Below are 21822 nucleotides of genomic sequence, written 5' to 3'. Positions count from 1 at the left end.
ATAGTTCAACATTTCTTTCTCTGAGAATGTAAAATATTTCTGGTTACAGAATAACTGTGTGTATGACAATGTATAACCCCGTATTGGAGAAATGTGATAATCGGGCTGTTCTTTAACCATTTTCAACAGGAGACTATTATTTTATAAAAACATAATTCATCTTAATTAACAACAGACAGTTAGTCAGACGGGAGTAAGTCAACATGCTCTGGTCCTGTCGATGTGGATGTTGGTTCATGTATCAGAGATATATTCCCATCATCTTCCCTGTATTAGCTTACTGAGGTCTCCAATGTGGTGCATTAGATACATGCCCCAAACAGGGATAATGTAGAACAGATTATTTCTGTTCAGGAGGTCTGGTATTAAGAATACAACAATAATACCCCCAAAACAACAACTCCAATCCTTGGATAATTGATAAACAAACTAACAAACCACCATAACTGCTCCCAATCCCCTCTCTTCATAGAAATAGATTCCATAGAACATTGACTTGAATGGGGATCCCATTCTAGGGATTGTATTTCTATGCCTCACACCTTGGTATTGGCTCATGTCTCTAATCTAAAGGGAGACTTCAGAAGGACTCATCTTCATCCACTTTATAGACGAATAAGCATTGAGGACAACGTAATGGTTGAGAGGACGGCCTGCACACTGTGTACCAGGCCCACCATAGAACTCTTCCTAAATAATATGAGGACAACAACACAGAGCCAATCAGTCCACGGGGTGTGTAAACCTGTTGTGTGTGAACATCCCATTCTGGGCATCTAATATGTACACCTTAGTACTCCTACTGGGGTTGGTGAGTAATTACAATTGACATGCATCTCAACAGTGTGGTCCTAAAATGTGTTTTTAGGACAACTGGGCGTATAATGTGTTTTTAGGACAACTGGGCGTATAATGTGTTTTTAGGACAACTGGGCGTATAATGTGTTTTTAGGACAACTGGGCGTATAATGTGTTTTTAGGACAACTGGGCGTATAATGTGTTTTTAGGACAACTGGGCGTATAATGTGTTTTTAGGACAACTGGGCGTATAATGTGTTTTTAGGACAACTGGGCGTATAATGTGTTTTTAGGACAACTGGGCGTATAATGTGTTTTTAGGACAACTGGGCGTATAATGTGTTTTTAGGACAACTGGGCGTATAATGTGTTTTTAGGACAACTGGGCGTATAATGTGTTTTTAGGACAACTGGGCGTATAATGTGTTTTTAGGACAACTGGGCGTATAATGTGTTTTTAGGACAACTGGGCGTATAATGTGTTTTTAGGACAACTGGGCGTATAATGTGATTTTGAACAACGTTTGTTTTATTTGTTCGTTTTGTTTCAGAAGTGATTGTGTAGGTATATATTTTGTCCTGCTTCAGCAGGTAAAAGTCAACGACAGAAGCTAACTAGCAGTTGGAAACTTTATAGCGGGTCTCCGGTCTTACCTCGGTCCCTGACGGCGTGGCCCCTGGCGAGTCCATCTTGCGTTTCTTCCGAGGTCCGATGGCAGCTAGCGCAGTCAGGTTCGCGTCTCGTTGCCTCACCAGGGCCATTTCCTGTTGCTGCATCTGAGGGAGACAAAGAACCAGGCACACGTTAGCTTAGCATTACTAGCTCAGCATGACCTTCAGTTACATGGGTCAACAGATTACATGGGGGTAACGATTCAGAGACATTGGTGAGGTGTGGGAATGTGCGAAGCAAACCTATTTATTAGTTATCTTACTGTACTTGTTGTTTAGATCTAATGGTATATTGTATATCTACCCTCTATCATAACCAACTGTAACTATTTGACCAACTCTCAGCTGATAGTAAAGGCATGACCAAAATGATTTGTCAGGGAAAATGTATTTCTGTCCCATCTTCCAAAGCAGACTAAGGTGTTACATATCATAAATGGATGAACACAATGGACATCATCAGTAGCAGAGGCATGTCTGTGCGCACAGAACAGGTCTTTAGCTGAGAAATTACATTTTAATGTCCATCCCTCCAGTAAATTGCCCATCTCTCTCCCCAAACTCAGAGAGAGACAAAATGGCAGCATGTTGTCAGGGTTTAGCAGCGTTCATGTCTGTGAGTCTGAGTGGTGAGCGGTGCTGCATGGTCACATGCCTCATTGTGATTTTTCAGTATGTGATGTGTAAAGGGGAAGCAGTGGTGAGGCGCTGCCTGAGGTAATGTCAAGTCTGACCTGGGGGCTGAGAGGGAGAAGGGCTGAGGGGAGGGAGGGGAGCGTTGTCTGACCTGGGGCTGAGAGGGAGAAGGGCTGAGGGGAGGGAGGGGAACGTTGTCTGACCTGGGGGCTGAGAGGGAGAAGGGCTGAGGGGAGGGAGGGGAACGTTGTCTGACCTGGGGGCTGAGAGGGAGAAGGGCTGAGGGGAGGGAGGGGAACGTTGTCTGATCTGGGGCTGAGAGGGAGAAGGGCTGAGGGGAGGGAGGGGAGCGTTGTCTGACCTGGGGCTGAGAGGGAGAAGGGCTGAGGGGAGGGAGGGGAACGTTGTCTGACCTGGGGGCTGAGATGGAGAAGGGCTGAGGGGAGGGAGGGGAACGTTGTCTGATCTGGGGCTGAGAGGGAGAAGGGCTGAGGGGAGGAAGGAGAGCGTTGCTGGGAGCTGGCGTTTCTGCTGCATGGGGCTGGGGCAGGGCGGACGTGTGAGAGCCTGGGGTCATGGCAGCACAGAGGGCGTCAGCTCCACTCCCCCACACCCACGTGCCTATCCTATCAACTCCAGTTACAGCCACAGCACAGAGTGGAGAAAAGCCTGTCTGCCCAACAGCCTGACCAGTGGGGGAGAGGCCTGAGTTGAAGTGAACAGAGACAATCAATGTGTTCTTTCATGTCTTTCATGTTCTTTTATGTTATCTAAGATCATGTGTGTGTGTGCAGTATGTGCGTGTTTGTGTACATGCATGCATGTTGTCTGATCAGGGGAAATGTCATGTTGCTTTCAGATGGTGCTCTGTTTCAGCTGTTATAGGCAGCCAAGCTATATGGAGAAGGTGCTTTTTGTATCCTTGTATGCAATACCTTTGAAATGTTCGAATCCTTCTTGATGTAATGTGATTTGTTGATTCAATTTAAGTATTTAAGCTGTGCGTGTGCATGTGCATGTTGTCTGATCAGGGGAAATGTTGCTTTCAGATGGTGCTCTATAAAAGGTTGCATTGGTTTACAAAAACCTGATCCAAAATGCGCATGCAGTTGTCTCTGAATCTTAAAAAGCCCCAGGCAAAGCATGCCCTTTAGGGTGTTGCCACTTCACATTTATCAAGGCAAAACCGTTGAAAAATTCAAAGCACACTGACAACATAAACTAGGATAAACTAGGAGACAGGAAAAACTGCAATAATAACCAGACAGAAATTTACCCAAACTTTACTGCTGCTACTGTGCATTTTCCATCACATTAAAGTATTGTAGCAGGGCTGTGTGCTGTATCAGGGCTATGTGCTATGACAGGGCTGTGTGCTGTATCAGGGCTATGTGCTATGACAGGGCTGTGTGCTGTATCAGGGCTATGTGCTATGACAGGGCTGTGTGCTGTAACAAGGCTGTGTGCTGTAACAGGGCTGTGTGCTGTATCAGGGCTATGTGCTATGACAGGGCTTTGTGCTGTAACAAGGCTGTGTGCTGTAACAGGGCTGTGTGCTGTAACAGGGCTATGTGCTATGACAGGGCTGTGTGCTGTAACAAGGCTGTGTGCTGTAACAGGACTGTGTGCTGTAACAGGACTGTGTGCTGTAACAAGGCTGTGTGATGTAACAGGGCTGTGTGCTATAACAGGGCTGTGTGCTGTAACAGGACTGTGTGCTGTAACAGGGCTGTGTGCTGTAACAGGACTGTGTGCTGTAACAGGGTTGTGTGCTGTAACAGGGCTGAGTGCTGCAACAGGACTGTGTGCTGTGACAGGGCTGTGTGCTGTAACAGGGCTGTGTGCTGTAACAGGACTGTGTGCTGTAACAGGGCTGTGTGCTATAACAGGGCTGTGTGCTGTAACAGGGCTGTGTGCTGTAACAGGACTGTGTGCTGTAACAGGGCTATGTGCTGTAACAGGGTTGTGTGCTGTAACAGGGCTGTGTGCTGTAACAGGACTGTGTGCTGTGACAGGGCTGTGTGCTGTAACAGGGCTGTGTGCTGTAACAGGACTGTGTGCTGTAACAGGGCTGTGTGCTGTAACAGGGCTGTGTGCTGTAACAGGACTGTGTGCTGTAACAGGGCTGTGTGCTGTAACAGGGCTATGTGCTGTAACAGGACTGTGTGCTGTAACAGGGCTGTGTGCTATAACAGGGCTGTGTGCTGTAACAGGGCTGTGTGCTGTAACAGGGCTGTGTGCTGTAACAGGGCTGTGTGCTGTAACAGGGCTATGTGCTATAACAGGGCTGTGTGCTGTAACAGGGCTGTGTGCTATAACAGGGCTGTGTGCTGTAACAGGGCTGTGTGCTGTAACAGGGCTGTGTGCTGTAACAGGGCTGTGTGCTGTAACAGGGATGTGTGCTGTAACAGGGCTGTGTGCTGTAACAGGGCTGTGTGCGGTAACAGGACTGTGTGCTGTAACAGGACTGTGTGCTGTAACAGGGCTGTGTGCTGTAACAAGGCTGTGTGCTGTAACAGGGCTGTGTGCTGTAATAGGACTGTGTGCTGTAACAAGGCTGTGTGCTGTAACAAGGCTGTGTGCTGTAACAAGGCTGTGTGCTGTAACAGGGCTGTGTGCGGTAACAGGACTGTGTGCTGTAACAGGACTGTGTGCTGTAACAGGGCTGTGTGCTGTAACAAGGCTGTGTGCTGTAACAGGGCTGTGTGCTGTAATAGGACTGTGTGCTGTAACAAGGCTGTGTGCTGTAACAAGGCTGTGTGCTGTAACAGGGCTGTGTGCTATAACAGGGCTGTGTGCTGTAACAGGGCTGTGTGCTGTAACAAGGCTGTGTGCTGTAACAGGGCTGTGTGCTGTAACAAGGCTGTGTGCTATAACAGGGCTGTGTGCTGTAACAGGGCTGTGTGCTGTAACAAGGCTATGTGCTGTAACAGGGCTGTGTGCTGTAAGCAACATGGGGTCCTGAGGAGAGGAGCAGTTCCACCACGGCTCCCAAACACCCATAAACACGTAACCAGATGACAGGTTCAGGAAGTGATTCCAGTGAGTGTTTGGGTGTGAATTTAGGCAGAACTATGCAAATGAGGAAATCTCGTGGAAAGGAAGGAAGCAGCTGGATGATACTAGCTAGCTATTATGGCTAGAGATTTCCATTACACAGTTTGGGTACAGATATCAGATGGAACTCTGGTATCAGTGTTAACCCTGTCAAGCTTGGTCACACACAGAAAGCTGTTAAGGCTTGACCTCAAAGGATTCTGCTGCCTCCATGGAGAGAGAAAGAGGGTCTGCTGGTGTGTGTGTGTGTGTGTGTGTGTGTGTGTGTGTGTGTGTGTGTGTGTGTGTGTGTGTGTGTGTGTGTGTGTGTGTGTGTGTGTGTGTGTGTGTGTGTGTGTGTGTGTGTGTGTGTGTGTGTGTGTGTGTGTGTGTGTGTGTGTGTGTGTGTGTGTGTGTGTGTGTGGGTGGGTGGGTGGGTGCGTGCGTGTGTGCGTGTGTGTTAGGGGTCTGGGTCCTGCTATCTCTCTGATGGCACCAGGATGCCGGGATGCATCTCTACCCTGCCTGGCAGTTGGCACCAGGCGTGGGCTCACACAGCCTGCAGCGTTCTACCCTGCCTGTTCTGCCATTCAGATTTATGACTGTATGATAAATGCAGACCTCATTTCACCATCTGCAACCCTCCCTCAACCCCAACCCTCCCTCCTCCAGTCTGCATTTCCCCTCACTGGAGGCTGAGGCCATAATGATGCTGGGAGAAGAGACTGATACCAATCTGATCTGAGGCCTGCTGCCATTGTGCTTCTATAACTCTACATAAGATGACTGCAAACCTGGGCTGCATCTGAAATGACAAACTATTTCCTATACAGCGCAGTGCACTACTTTTGATCAGAGCACTATGAGTCCAGGTCAAAACTAAAGGGTGGATGGATTTGACCTTACTGGCACCATATTCCCTATATAGTGCACAACGTTTTCCCTGTATAATGCCCTCCATTTAACCAGGTCAAACGTAGTGCCGTTTATAGGTCTAGGTTTTGGACACACCCCTGGGCGGGGCCTGTGTACTGTGTATTATTGACTCGTCTAACCTATGGATGAGAAGCCTCAACTAGACTACCACCAAGGTCACTGAAATACTGGAGTCTGCAGCTCAAAACAATAGAATAAAATAACCAAGAACCAACAAACATATATTTGCCAGGTTCGATCAATGTCTGCGCTTAAGTATTTGGTTCTCCCTAAGTCTCTTAAAAACCAGTTCCTGCAGTCTGCCCGCATGCCCTTTGGAAACAGGGAAGGAGACTTGGAAACTCAAATTATTTACAAAGGTCAGGAGAAGTAGAACATTGCTTAGATGTGATGCAAAAATCCCCCGATAGAATCTCCAATCAATGTGTTTGCCCAATAATCAGGCTACACTTCCTATAGCTAGAAGTCTGGTTTCAATACACAAACAGCAATGTTAACACCTTTAACATCATAACTGGAAAAGCATTCAGTAAATGGATTGAGTGAAGTGAAGAAACAGTCAATATCAGAAGAGTGGATATGTTTTGTATTTTATAGGCCAATTCTGTCCCATTTGTTGGCTGAGGTTTTCCCATGCTTATTTACTTGGTTGTTCCTTTTTCTGAATTATTTACAGCAGTAAAAAACTCAGTCAGGGCTATGCCCAAAATGCCTCACAAAAAATTCAGCCCTTCAAGCGTCAAACCCACATAAAAACCTATGCACAGTTCTTTGTCTCCTCACAAGGAAAGAACATGATGTCCATGTTCTCTACACGATGCAAAAATGTCTGAAACAGGGAAAGGCAAACAGACAGCTAGAGAGAGATCGTTCTTCAGACAGACAGCAATCAAATAAACCCCACATACACAGAGGAGTCAGTTCCATAAGCCACGATGTCCAACCTGACGTTTTCTATCTGTGCAGTTCGCTTGGTAACAAAGGCTTCTACCCCCTGGCCTGGGGGACTAGCTGCTCGCCTCGCGGCCCCCCAGACGCTTACAGACAGATGTCCTTGGTGGAGCAGAACGCAGAGCAGAGAGGAGGCAGGGCAGGCAGGGCTGACGTCACAGATGGCTGTGGGGCTGTGGAGGAGAGGAGCAGGGGGCTCTCTGCCCTCTAAAAGGGCCCAGGATAAAGGCAGGGCAGGGGGCCTCTGCTGATCTCTATCCCCAGCCCAGACCTGGTCTGAGGGCCGAGGGGGCACAGCAGGGAAACTCTAAGGGCCACAACAACCCATATAATAAGCTATATACTGTATACTGAGGGTGTGTGTGCACACATGTGTGTGTGTGAATGTGTACGTGCATTGACTTCCTACTTATGCAGCTACCTAAATCCATGCATTTGATTTCATCCCTTGACACCCGCACAGCAGACTTTTTTTGTTGGTAACTATATGAGGCAGTCTGTCTATCCATTCTATGAGCATATGTGAGCTTTAAGGCCTTTTCTCATTTAAAATGCCTGGTAGAGTCTAAGCTGAATCACCAATCAGATCTTCAACCTCACCTCAACTCAGTAGACATCCAATATGACTGGGCCAATCTGCGGTGTCTCCCCATGTTTCAGCCCTGACCTACTGATGTGGGGGCTGTGTTTGGTAGAGCTACAGTATAGCTGTGGTACACAGGTGACAGTGTCTGTGATTTATTTAGAATTCAAGGTACACTTAAACAGCATGGTTACCACAGCATTCTGCAGCAATACGCCATCCCATCTGATTTGCGCTTAGTGAGACTATCATTTGTTTTTCAACAGGACAATAACCCAACACACCTGATTTGGGATGAGTTGGACTGCAGAGTGAAGGAAAAGCTGCCAACAAGTGCTCAGCATATGTGGGAACTCCTTCAAGACTGTTGGAAAAGCATTCCAGGTGAAGCTAGTTGAGAGAATGCCAAGAGTGTGCAAAGTTGTCATCAAGGGAAAGGGTGGCTACTTTGAAAAATGTAACATATATTTTGATTTGTTTAACACTTTTTTGGTTATTACATGATTCCATAGTTTTGATGTCTTCACTATATTCTACAATGTAGAAAATAACAAAACATCTAGAAAAACCCTTGAATGAGTAGGTGTGTCCAAACTTTTGACTGGTACAGTACATTCTTCAAAAGTCGTTGTACCTTCAGAAAGTATTCAGACCCCTTGACTTATTCCACATTTTGTTTTGTAACAGCCTGAATTCAAAATGGATTAAATATATGTTTTTCTCACCCATTTACACACAATACCCCATCATGACACAGTGAAACCATGCTTTCAGAATTTTTTACTAATATTGACAATGAAATACAAAAATATCTCACTCCATATACAGTAATTATCCACACCCCTTTGCTATGACACTCCAAATTGAGCTGAGGTTCATCCGATTTACTTTGATGTGTCGCTACAACTTGACTGGAGTCCATTTGTGGCCATTTCAATTGTTTGGACATGGTTTAGAAAGAAACACACCTGTCTATATAAGGTCTGACAGCTGACAGTGCATGTCAGAGCAGAAACTATACCATGAAGTCCAAGGAACTGTCTATAGATCTCTGAGAAAGAATTGTGATGAGGCATATATCTGGGGAATAAATATGAAACTACCCAGACTTTGCCTAGAGCTGTCCCTCTGGCCAAAATGAGCAACCGGGCATGAAGGACTGGGCAAGTAGGACCTCATGGAGTTGACCAAGAACCCAGTTCCATGACAGAGATGGGAGAACCTGCCAGAAGGACAGTCTCTACAGCACTTCACCATTCTGGACTTTATGCGAGAGATGGAAGCCAATCCTGAGAAAAATGCACATGACAGCACGCCTGGAGTTTGCAAAAAGGCATGTGAAAGGCAAAAGATTCTGTGGTCTGATGAGACAAAAATTGAACTCTTCGGCCTGAATGCAAAAAGTTACTTTTGGAGAAAACCAGGAACAGCTCATCACTGTTCGAACACCATCCCTACCGTGAAGCATGGTGGTGGCGGCATCATGCTATGGGGATGCCTTTCAGCGGCAGGGACTGGGAGACTGGTAAGGATAGAGGGAACAATGAATGGAGCCAAATAGAGGTAAATCCTTGATGAGAACCTGCTTCAGAGTGCAAACAACTTTAGACTGGGGCAAAGATTTACGTTCAAACAGGACAATGACCCCAAGCATATAGCCAAAGCAAAGCTGGAATGGCTTCAGAACAAAAATGTGAAAGTCCTTCAGTGTTCCAGCCAAAACCCAGACTTGAATTCCATTGAAAATATGTGGAAAGACTTGAAGATTGCTGTTCACTGCCACTCCCCATCTAACTTAAGAGAGCTTGAGAAACTCTTAAAGGAAGACTGGGAGAAAATCTCCAAATCCAGATGTGAAAAGCTGATAGACATACTCAAGACAACTCAAAGCTCCGAAGGCGCTTCGACAAAGTATTGGCTTAGGGGTGTTAATACTTGTGTAATTTAGATATTTCTGTATTTCTTTTTCAATACATTTGCTAAATGTAGGGTACTGTGTATAGATGGGTGAAAGAAAATAATTTATGTATTTCATTTTGAATTCAGGCTGTAACAGAACAAAATGTCCTTCTGTAGCTCAGTTGATAGAGCATGGCGCTTGTAACGCCAGGGTAGTGGGTTCGATTCCCGGGACCACCCATACGTAGAATGTATGCACACATGACTGTAAGTCGCTTTGGATAAAAGCGTCTGCTAAATGGCATATATATATATATAAATGTGGAATAAGTCAAGGGGTATGAATACTTTCTGAAGGCACTGTATATAAGTTATTAAAAAGTCCAAAAATGGATGTAGCAATCTCAGATTGTCCCTTTAACTGAACTGGATTTGGATACAAATGATCTCAAATAGAAAATTGTCTGACACGTAGGACAGCATCTTTCAATTTTTGTTTTTATAATTGTTTTATGCATCATAATATGTATTTATTTGGAGTAAACACACATACTGTAAGTAGGTATGAGTCACTGCATTAACAAATGATTATACATAGACATGCTTGACTACACGCATGTGAAGTGATTAATACCACATTGAAGAAGTTCAGTCAAGGTTTTTCTTCATCATAAAATCGAGAGATGAAGAAAGCATCTGTTTGCTGCCATACTTATTATACGTATATGTTACCTATGGAAATGAACCCAAGTTACAGTCTCAGCATGTTCTATTTTCTCCTGAGCTGGATGGATACGTCACAACTATTTCCAGAGCCAACAGCCAATTATTCAGCGCCATGAGCCCTCCCCGGAGCTAAGGTCATTATGTGAGGGCCACTATCATGACCCTACGGTTCGTATTTATTTGCAACTATTTGCAGAAATTAAACCGTGTATAAAGACTGTGTATATAAAATTGGCTGTGTATAAAACACACTCCAAAACCCATCCACAGAGATAGTATTATCATTCTGTAGAATAACATTTGTAGAATATTTTTGAAAGAATAGGAGTTTTTAAACAGAGGAACCCAGAAATCACCGATAAGCATATTCAAGCAGCAGCATTATAAGGAAGCGCCAGGAAAGCGGTGATCATTAAAAATAATGCTTATCTAAGGGAAATGTCCAACTTGAAATGTTCTTCTTTCACATTGTCTCCCCTTTACATGCGACCGTGCTTGTGCTAGCAGTCTTCTCTCTCCCTCTCTCTCTCTCTTTTTAAAGAGATTCGGTGCTCATCACCTTTCTATTGATCACGTATCATTTGCATCTAGGAAAAGATGTGAACTCAGATATTCAAGAGGACGAGGACGATCGCAATGATTTATTCATTTCTAAATCAAAAAAGTGGAAGGTAGATGAGAAGAGAGAGAATCTTCACAGGGAAGCAGAGAGAGAGAAGGCAGGCAGCGGAGGTGAGAGGAGACTGCAGGGCTCTGAGGCTGGGCTCCTCTTTCACATTAGCCTCCAGGCACGTGGTGTGCAAGTCCTGCTAATTACCAAGGTTTTCCTTCTCATTACAGGACTTTGTAATATTCCAAAACACACAGGAACACCAAAGGTATTTTTAAAAGCCTGGTGATTTTTTCTTTATAATTTGTCTTGAGGAGAAAAAAAGGGGAAAAAACTGAGAGAAGTTGAAACTCCAGACAACAAAGCAACAAATTTAAAAAAAAATAGTGCTAGTGTGGACTATTTACTAGGCTGTGCATATTGAGGAGTTCATCAAAACAGATCTTCATTCTGAAATAATTAAATTAACAATTAAATAGCCACACTTTGATCTTTCAAACAACACTGATGAAACACTTCAACCATGGGAAATATTTGAGAAGACGTGTGGATATCTGATATTTGCATGTATCTACATACACATTTGTAATAACCACTAAGAGGTTAGAGGTACTTAACCTCACTGTTTTTCCTGTAGTAGAACACAATCTTCCATGTACAGAGACTCTCAAAGAGCATATTTTAAAAGCCAAACGTAAAAGTTCAATGAAAGGGAGAGATTTACTGCCATGTGTTGGTCCTTACAGTATATCACCAAATGTCAGCGCTCTGCTAGCCCAAACTGCTTCATAATCATAATATAATAATAATAACTAGCCCAAACTGGCTTCATAATCATAGTGATTATTCTGACAGGCCTTAGCCCTGAGCATGCCTAACAGCGAGCGCTCTACACTGGGTACGATGACGGGTTCTGTGGGGCCACGTGATGAGAGGCCGTGAACCACAGATACAACAGACACAAAAACACTAATAAACGCATGGCACTGTAGCCTTGTCCTCTGACACCTCTGACAATAGAGGAGAAATCGCGCTGCATGACGGGGCCTGTTGCACAAGCGGTTGTACAGGCTAATAATATGACCTGATCATCTGTGGGGGATGCTGGGGCAATCATGTCTTAGAGCCAATGATGTCTTGGAGCACATTGGTTACATCCAGAGGTTATAATTAAAATAAGTTGGCTAAATCTACAATATCTCTTGATGGAGGTGGGAGGAGAAAAATGTAAAAATGTTGACCAGTGTTTCTGTCATGTTGATGCTACTGACTCCAAGTCAATCCAGTAATACACTATGTGGATGTATGTAGATGTTCATGCATCTGGCTAGGACATACTGTCCATATAACGCCTCTTGCTTTTAATTGGTGTCATACAAGGTTGAGAGTTGAGCGAGGGCAGAATTCATTGCTGCGTGGTTCAAGACATTTCATGATCAATCCTGGTGTGCAAACGAGGCAAGAAAAAACTCCCTCTGAACGCCCGAGGAGGAAAAATATTTGAGGAAAATTATTCTAACAAAAAGCTGAGCGATTCCCATTGGACAGCTCTCCGTTTCACACGGGTCTGGAATCACTCTGAGGTAAAGTGGAGCAATGCTGCAAGGACACAGATCCGACTGGCTGGATGAGAAGAGAGAGGAAGGGAAGACAGGGGCTCCCACATCTCACCCCCCCACCCCCTCAGCCCCCCTGTGGCCTGCTGATATGGGGGTGTCATTCAGAGCAACCAAGAGCTGTCTTAACAACAGTCTCACTGACAGTCCTTATAGTCAAAGACACAAACTGTATAGTGATATGCCTCTAAATAAACTGGCTATGTTAAATTCTTGTGGAGGATCATCTTTATGTTAAACAGTCTTGGATAACAGCTGGATGTGTAGGCTTTCATTCCAGCCCTACAGTAACACACCTGCTTTAGCTAATCATGTCCAGACTGAAGATCATGATTAGTTGATTATTTAAATCAGGTGTGTTTGAGGAAGTAACAAAAGACAGGCTTCTGTGTCCAACTGTCCATCACCTGATATTCCTCTGCATCAACATGTCACCTGATGATGCCAAAGTTCACCTCTTTCAATTCCTATTTTGCCAGGAAGTTTATCATAGCTGTGATAAGTCTGTTACCCATTTTACAACTATTTCAATTATCTAAATGTTTATTTTCGTGGGAAACCTGAAGCAAAAAGCTTGCACTCAGCCTTGGCATTGCATGTGGTGTTTAAAATATAATTGGGCTTTTCCAATAACACATTTACCATTAATTATTTATGGTTTTCAACAAATTAGATTCTAAAGCCTTGGCCCGAAACATCAATGACCCGCATTTCTTAGCTGGTTTGATCGAGAATGAAATTAGGAGGATAAGGGCCATCATCAAAATAAAAGCCTGTCCTTACAAAGGCAACAAATTCTAGGGAAACCATTTATCCCAATCAGCTGACAGACGTTTGACCGACTCCTCCCATCCAATCATAGGCTAAAGAGCTGAGCGACCTCTTAGTTGTGTTCTCAAAGCCAGAACCATCCCACTGGGAACAAACTGGTTGAATCAACGTTGTTTCAACGTTATTTGTCAATGTATTGTGCCGCGGAATAAGTCATCAACTCTTATTTTCATGGTAAAATTTCAACCACAGGATTATGTTAACCAAATTGCAACATACCTGCAAAAAACCTTGTATGAAATATGTTGAATTTGTACCTTTAAAACTATGTCAGATCTTCAACGTTATATCCACTATCAGACAAAAAACTATAGGCTGGGCAGCACCTCCTACTGGAGAATTGATCTATCTACAGGTACCCTTTGGTCTCCCTTCCAGGGTTTTAACTGAGCCCAGCCCTGATCAATATTGACATTTGTCCCTGACTATTACCAATGTGATATTGTGAGAACGATTGTTGAGAGATCTCCACTTAAAAACAAAACAGATTCACTGTTGCTATCGAAGTCATCCCAAAGGGCAGGTTTAACAGAGCAAAATAAACATGACCAAATCAGTTAAAGAATAGGACTAAATCAAATCAAACTTTATTTAAAGTGCATTTCAAGTTTGATTTGATTTAGTCCTTTTCTTTCACTTCGATTTTTGGTTGAGATGGAGACGTAAATCCAACATATCAATTATTAATTTGTAGACAAACTGGAATTAAAGCCAGACTACATCACTGGCACAGAGAAGAAACTATTCAAGCAGAAGATACATCTCCTTCAAATGTTAAAATTTGGTTGCACTGACAAGCAAACACATTTCAATATCACTTCTGAAATGCAAAATCCACCCCCACCTTCTCAATTTCCGCCTAAAGACATACCCTAATCTAACTGCCTGTAGCTCAGGCCCAGAGGCAAGGATATGCATATTCTTGGTATCATTTGAAAGGAAACATTCTGAATTATGTGGAAATGTGAATGTAGGAGAATATAACACAATAGATCTGGTAGAAGAAAATACAAGGAAATAAACATATGTTTTCTGTTTTTTATTGTTGCTGCATCATCTTTCAAATGACCAAGAACAGCCAAACATACAGATAGGATGCTGGGGATGATTTGACCAAGAACAGCCAAACATACAGATAGGATGCTGGGGATGATTTGACCAAGAACAGCCAAACATACAGATAGGATGCTGTGGATGGTTTGAATGAAGAACATAAGATGGCAACAATAGCTGAGCAAAGTTTTAGACAGATAACTTCAAAAATGAGCGAGCTACATGACAGTGAGCATGAAGTCACCCAGGTGTCCCACACAAATGTACCCAAGTGGCCGAATTGGTACAGTGATACATTTTGAAGGAAAGAACTATATACAAAATACATAAATGCTATTCTAACACACACCCCAAAAAAAATATATATATGAAAAAAATGAAAATAAATAAATAATAATAAACAAACAATTAACAAGGGCAACTATTTACACATTTTCTATTTACAATATTGTGAAAACCCTCATTCCTCTACACCATATTGTGCTGCTGGTGCCATGGCCCATAGCAGTCTCTTTCTGCTGTAAAGCAGAGGCTTACTGAACAGTTGGTGCAGGTGATGGGGCATTTCCTGTGACAAAGGGCACAACGACGTCTCCCTACTGTGCCCCTTTTGCCCTGTGGCACATTCATGTCTGCAGAGATGAATCTGGGCAGGTGAACACCACTGGTTGGAGCAGAAGGTGCTGCAGTGGACTTTCTGTAGCTAGCAGGCTCCTGGATGAGCAGCTCCCTGAAGGCTAGCTGTGAGATGGGGGGCCGTCCACAGCTCTTGGCCACACCTCCCATGCTCTTGTTGTAGTCCTTCACAGCAGCTGGAATGGGGACATTTTTTGTGGGCCATGCCCCGGCACCGTCCTTCACACGCCTGACGACGTGATCTCCACTGAAGAACTTGCGGATACTGGAGCACATGACCACCTCACCTGGTATCCATCCACTTCACAAACAGCAGGCCATCTTCACGGATCCATCGCATGGTACCCCGATCAGCCCGCTTAGGCATGTCGTTCACCTTTGTCTTTGGAAATCCCACCCTGTTGGTACGAATGGTGCCACAAGCCGACACCTCTCGCTTCCTCAGCTCTGTAAACAGGGTAAGGCTTGTGTAGAAGTTGTCCACAAACAGTTTGTAGCCCTTCCCCAGCAGTTGAAAATCCAATAACTCCATAACGGAATCAGTCCATTACCGGCAGCAAAACTGTTTTTCCTCTCATAAACAAAACAATTGTAAGTGTAGGCACACACAGAATCAGCCAAAAAAACAGCTTGTAACCCCATTTGGTTTGTTTGTTATGCATTAATTGTTTGAGGCTGATTCTGGCCTTTGAGGCTACCATCCTCTCATCGGTGGACAGGTTCTGGGCGGGCTGAAAATAAGTATTGCAGGCATCAACGATGCTGGGGTAGAGAGGTTTTATTTTACAGAGCCTATCAAACCTTGGTGTGCCTCTCAAACCTTGATGTGAAGCACCCGTGAGATATTCAGAAACCTTTTACAAGACATGACAGTCATGGGGAAAGGCAGTTGATAGAGAGCTGACGTTTTCCAGTAGTTCCTTAGAGTTTTCAACTTCACCAGCCCCATGTAAATTACCATTGAAAAGTAGCAAATAAATTCATTAAAAATCCTACAATGTGATTTTCTGGATTTTCTTTCTCATTTTGTCTGTCATAGTTGAAGTGTACATATGATGAAAACTACAGGCCTCTCTCATCTTTTTAAGTGGAGAACTTGCACAATTGTTGGCTGACTAAATACTTTTTTGCCCCACTATATATATAGAGTACAGGTAACATAATCACTATGGTGTAGTGCTGTTCCATTCCAAGTTTATGTGAAATTTATTTTAAAAATATATCACACACACACAGTATTGCCAATGTGTACTTTACACATTTCATTACAGATTATTAAAAAAATAATATATAATAATAATAAATAATATAAAATCAAAAATATTTCACATTAATTTCAAACAATGACATTAGCATTAGAATTTACCAATTCAGCATGGCATCCTCGCCGTGCAGAAACATTACTTCCGCCTGGGAGTCAAAACTAGCAAAACTAGCTTCCCTGAAAGATTCATCTTCCTGAAGAAACTCTGTCTCGATCAATTTCCTCTATAATTTGGGTTAAATCTGTATACCTAGACTTTGTTTTAGCTTTTCCTGATTTATTTGCCATAATTTAAATATATAAACTTGTTGAAAATGCTGTTGAATATGTACTGCTATGCGTAACACTCGTGGCTCTGTCAAGTAGGATTTGCAATGGCGAATGAACCTCTTTTACGCCAGAGTTAACGACAAAGGCTGGTCTTCAAACGTATAACCATTACATATTGCCGTTTACCTCAGCTCATTGGCTATCTTCCAAGCTAGATTTCAAGATGATCAGTGCTCATTGGGCCAAAATACAGTCAATCAACGATAGACCGGTCCTACCACTGGTGCGCAATGATGAGGTCATTGATTGGTGTCTTCAAATCGGTTTGTTTCGGTCAATATGTCCCGGTAAAAGAACCATCATGTAAGGTTGTGTTAGTAACAACCAGAGGATTGATGAAACCAACCATGACTGGATAAATATTTGTTTAGTGTGTGTAATTACCACAAACGCTTCGTCCAAAGTTGAATGAGACGGAAATCACGACACAATGTTTCGTGTTAGGCTATAAAAATGGATTTTATCAAACAAAACCAACATTCACTGTGTAGTTAGGACACTTGGCATTGCCACCAGAGGAAGATTTTCAATGGTAAGCGATTTATTTTATTGTTATTTCTGACTTTCGTAACGCTAATGCTTGGTTGGAAAATGCTAGTTATACTTGTGTGTGTGGGGCGCCGTCCTCAGAAAATTGCATGTTTGCTTTTGAAGTAAACCTTTTTGAAATCTGACACAGCGGCTGGATTAATAAGACGTTCATATTCTAAATGATATAAGATACATGTATTTACAAGAATGTTTAATACAACAAATGGTGTATTTAAAATGTTAGCTCTCTGCAGTTTCACCGGATGTTGGCCTGGTGGGACGTGAGCGTCTCCCCTACCCTAGAGAGGTTAACAAATGATACAGTATGTTGATATCACGTCTCCAACTCAACCAAAAATACAATTTAAAGAATGGGATTAAGCTTGTGGTTCAGATGGAACTATCCAAGCGGTAGATATACTACTGTTCAAAAGTTTGGGGTCACTTAGAAATGTCTTTGTTTTTGAAAGAAAACAAAAAGATTGCATTAAAATAACATCAAATTGATCAGAAACACAGTGTAGACATTGTTAATGTTGTCAATGACTATTTAGCTGGAAACGACAGATTTCTTTAAATGGAAAATCTACATAGGAGTACAGAGGCCCATTATCAGCAACCATCACTCCTGTGTTCCAATGACACATTGTGTGAATGTGGCTAATCCAAGTGGATCATTTTAAAATTATGTTAGCACAGCTGAAAACTGTTGTTCTGATTAAAGAAGCAATAAAACTGGCCATCCTTAGACTAGTTGAGTATCTGGAGCATCAGCATTTGTGGGCCAGAAACATAACACTTTCTTATGAAACTCGTCAGTCTACTCTTGTTCTGAGAAATTAAGGCTAATCCATGTGAGGAATTGCCAAGAAACTGAGGATCTTGTACAATGCTGTGTACTACTCCCTTCACAGAACAGCGCAAACTGGCTCTAACCAGAATAGAAAGAGGAGTGTGAGGCCCCGGTGCATAACTGAGCAAGAGGACAAGTACATTAGAGTGTCTAGTTTGAGAAACAGAAGCCTCACTGGCAGCTTCATTAAATAGTACCTGCAAAACACCAGTCTCAACGTCAACAGTGAAGAGGTGAATCCGGGATGCTGGCCTTCTAGACAGAGTTCCTCTGTCCAGTGTCTGTGTTATTTTGCCCATCTTAATCTTTTCTTTTTATTGGCCTGAGATATGGCTTTTTCTTTGCAACTCTTCCTAGAAGGCCAGCATCCCGGAGTCACCTCTTCACTGTTGACTTTGAGACTGGTGTTTTGAGGGTGCTAGTTTTCACCTATGCTAACATAATTTCAAAAGGATTTTCTTATGATCAATTAGCCTTTTAAAATGATCAACTTGGATTAGCTAACACAACATGCCATTGGAACACAGGAGTGATGGTTACTGATAATGGCCCCTGTAAGCCTATGTACAGTTGAAGTTGGAAGTTTACATACACTTAGGTTGGAGTCATTAAAACTCGTTTTTCAACCACTCCACATATTTCTTGTTAACAAACTATACTTTTGGCAAGTCGGTTAGGACATCTACATTGTGCATGACACAAGTCGTTTTTCCAACAATTGTTTACAGACAGATTATTTCACTTATAATTCACTGTATCACAATTCTAGTGGGGCAAAAGTTTACATACACTAAGTTGACTGTGCCTTTAAACAGCCTGGAAAATTCCAGAAAAAATGTAATGGCTTTTGAAGCTCCTGATAGGCTATTTGACATAATTTGAGTCAATTGGAGGTGTACCTATGAATGTATTTCAAGGCCTACCTTCAAACTCAGTGCCTCTTTGCTTGACATCATGAAATCAAAAGAAATCAGCCAAGACCTCAGAAAAAATTTGTAGACCTCCACAAGTCTGGTTCTTCCTTGGGAGCAATTTTCAAACGCCTGAAGATACCACATTCATCTGTACAAACAATAGTACACAAGTATAAACACCATGGGACCACGCAGCCGTCATACCGCTCAGGAAGGAGATGCGCTCTGTCCTAAAGTGCAAATCAATCCCAGAACAACAGCAAAGAACCTTGTGAAGATGCTGAAGGAAACAGGTACAAAAGTATCTATATCCACAGTAAAACGAGTCCTATATATGCACATGGGGACAAAGATCGTACTTTTTGGAGAAATGTCCTCTGGTCTGACGAAACAAAAATAGAACTGTTTGGCCATAATAACCATCGTTATGTTTGGAGGAAAAAGGGGAAGGCTTGCTAGCCGAAGAACACCATCCCGACCGTGAAGCACGGGGGTGGCAGCATCATGTTGTGGAGGTGCTTTGCTGCAGGAGGGACTGGTGCATTTCACAAAATAGATGGCAACATGAGGTAGGAAAATTATGCGGCTATATTAAAGCAACATCTCAAGACATCAGTCAGGAAGTTAAAGCTTGGTCACAAATGAGTCTTCCAAATGGACAATGACCCCAAGCATACTTCCAAAGTTGTGGAAAAATGGCTTAAGGACAACAAAGTCAAGGTATTGGAGTGGCCATCACAAAGCTCTTACCTCAATCCCATAGAACATTTGTGGGCAGAACTGAAAAAGCGTGTTCGAGCAAGGAGGCCTACAAACCTGACTCAGTTACACCAGCTCTGTCAGGAGGAATGGGCCAAAATTCATCCAACTTATTGTGGAACGCTCCCCGAAACGTTTGACCTAAGTTAAACAATTTAAAGGCAATGCTGGGAATGTGATGAAAGAAATAAAAGCTGAAATAAATCATCCCTCTACTATTATATTTCACATTCTTAAAATAAATTGGTGATCTATGGTTGCCTGGATTGGTTCTCAATCAGAGGCAGCTGTTCATCGTTGTCTCTGATTGGGAACCATATTTAGGTAGGGTGAAAATAAACATTTACAGGGCGAAAATAAACATCCAGCCAGGATGGGTTGTGTCAGCTCTACACTCCAGATCTCCAGTACTCAGTCCAGTGCGTCCTGTGCCTGTTCCCCGCACTCGCCCTGAGGTGCGTGTCCCCAGCCCGGTACCACCAGTTCCGGCACGACGCACCAGGCCACCAGTGCGCTTCCAGGGTCCAGTACTCCCTGTTCCTGCTCCTCGCACTCGCCCTGAGGTGCGTGTACCCAGCCCGGTACCACCAGTGCCGGCACCACGCACCAGGCCTATAGTGCGCCTTGGTAGTCCAGTACGCACTGTTCCTCCTCCACGCACTCGCCATGAGGTGCGTGTCCCCAGCACGGTACCACCAGTGCCGGCACCACGCACCAGACCTACAGTGCGCCTCGCCAGTCCAGAGCGTACGGCGACAGTACCCAGTCCATAGCATCCGGCGACAGTACCCAGTCCAGAGCGTCCGGCGACAGTACCCAGTCCGGAACCTCCAACGACGGGCCACAGACGGGAACCTCCCACGACAGGCCACAGGCCGGAACCTCCCACGACGGGCCACAGTCCGGAACCTCCCAAGACGGGCCACAGTCCGGAACCTCCCACGACGGGCCACAGACCGGAACCTCCCACGACGGGCCACAGTCCGGAACCTCCCAAGACGGGCCACAGTCCGGAACCTCCCAAGACGGGCCACAGTCCGGAACCTCCCACGATGGGCCACAGTCCGGGACCTCCCAAGACGGGCCACAGTCCGGAATCTCCCAAGACGGGCCACAGTCCGGAACCTCCCAAGACGGGCCACAGTCCGGAACCTCCCACGATGGGCCACAGTCCGGTCCCCAGCCCGGGGTTTCCATCGAGGGTCCCCAGCCCTCAGTGTAAAGAAGGGGGCGGCGTCCAGAACCAAAGGTTTGAGGTTTGCGGCCGGGAGTCCGCACCTTTGGGGGGGGGGGGAGTACTGTCACGCCCTGACCTTAGTTATCATTGTTTTCTTTCTTTATTTGGTTAGTTTTTTGAATTGTCTAGGGTTTTTTGTATGTCTAGGGTTTTTCTATTCTAGGTGTTTATATGTCTATGGTTGCCTGGATTGGTTCTCAATCAGAGGCAGCTGTTCATCGTTGTCTCTGAATGGGAACCATATTTAGGTAGCCATATTCCCTGGGTATTTTGTGGGTTATTGTATAGTTGCCTGTTTCAGCACTCGTGTTATATAGCTTCACGTTCGTTTTGTTGTTTTGGTTTGTTTAAGTGTTCTTTGTGTTCTTCCTTTAATAAAGAGGAATGTTCTCATCACGCTGCGCCTTGGTCTCCTCATTACAACGAGCGTGACAATATGACATTGTATTCCCTTTTCAACTTAGCTGTGCTTTTAAATGGTTGAAAGCACAGTGATATACTGTACATTTGGGTGACAACTAAAAATAAGACATTGTTTTTCCATTGGAATTTGGTTGTGATCTTATTTGGTTGTGCTTTTAGATGGTTGAAAGCATAGTGATAACACATTGGAAATGTAACTTAACTTTTGGCTGTCTTTTTGACTGGGTGAATATAGGTTGTAATCTCATTCATCAATGTCTCAACCAAATATTACCAAGTTATCCATGCTGAAATGACGTGATGTGCCCAGTGAGATGTGAGGTCCTGGGGATGATGAGTTTAGACCAGAGAGTCTTCCTCTCTCCTCTCCCTGCCTCCAGATGGAGTTCTGATGATGAATCTATGGCCGCAGTGTGTCTGTGTGTCTGACACTGTGATGTATGTAGGCCTGGTCCACTCTCCCCCCACCCCTCTCTCAGTGCTGAGAGGACCTGATGATTAGGCACTGCCTCGCCTCCTGCCTCAGT

The 21822-nt window shown here is 43.9% G+C and overlaps 1 protein-coding gene across 2 annotated transcripts in view; it reads right to left on the bottom strand.

Annotated features, from left to right (window-relative positions):
* The window catches only part of LOC124035580 (transcription initiation factor TFIID subunit 4-like), a 121263-nt gene that overhangs the window by 50965 nt on the left and 48476 nt on the right, over positions 1-21822 (bottom strand). For both annotated transcript variants that reach the window (XM_046349075.1, XM_046349076.1), the window contains one exon: positions 1454-1576. In XM_046349075.1, coding sequence (XP_046205031.1) covers positions 1454-1576 — 123 coding nt within the window. The remainder of the gene's footprint in view (positions 1-1453; positions 1577-21822) is intronic.

Source organism: Oncorhynchus gorbuscha, linkage group LG05 (assembly GCF_021184085.1).
Source record: "Oncorhynchus gorbuscha isolate QuinsamMale2020 ecotype Even-year linkage group LG05, OgorEven_v1.0, whole genome shotgun sequence".
Classification (NCBI taxonomy): Eukaryota; Metazoa; Chordata; class Actinopteri; order Salmoniformes; family Salmonidae; genus Oncorhynchus; species Oncorhynchus gorbuscha.
Note: the sequence above shows the minus strand (reverse complement) of the source record. Positions and strands in the feature narration are given on the sequence as shown.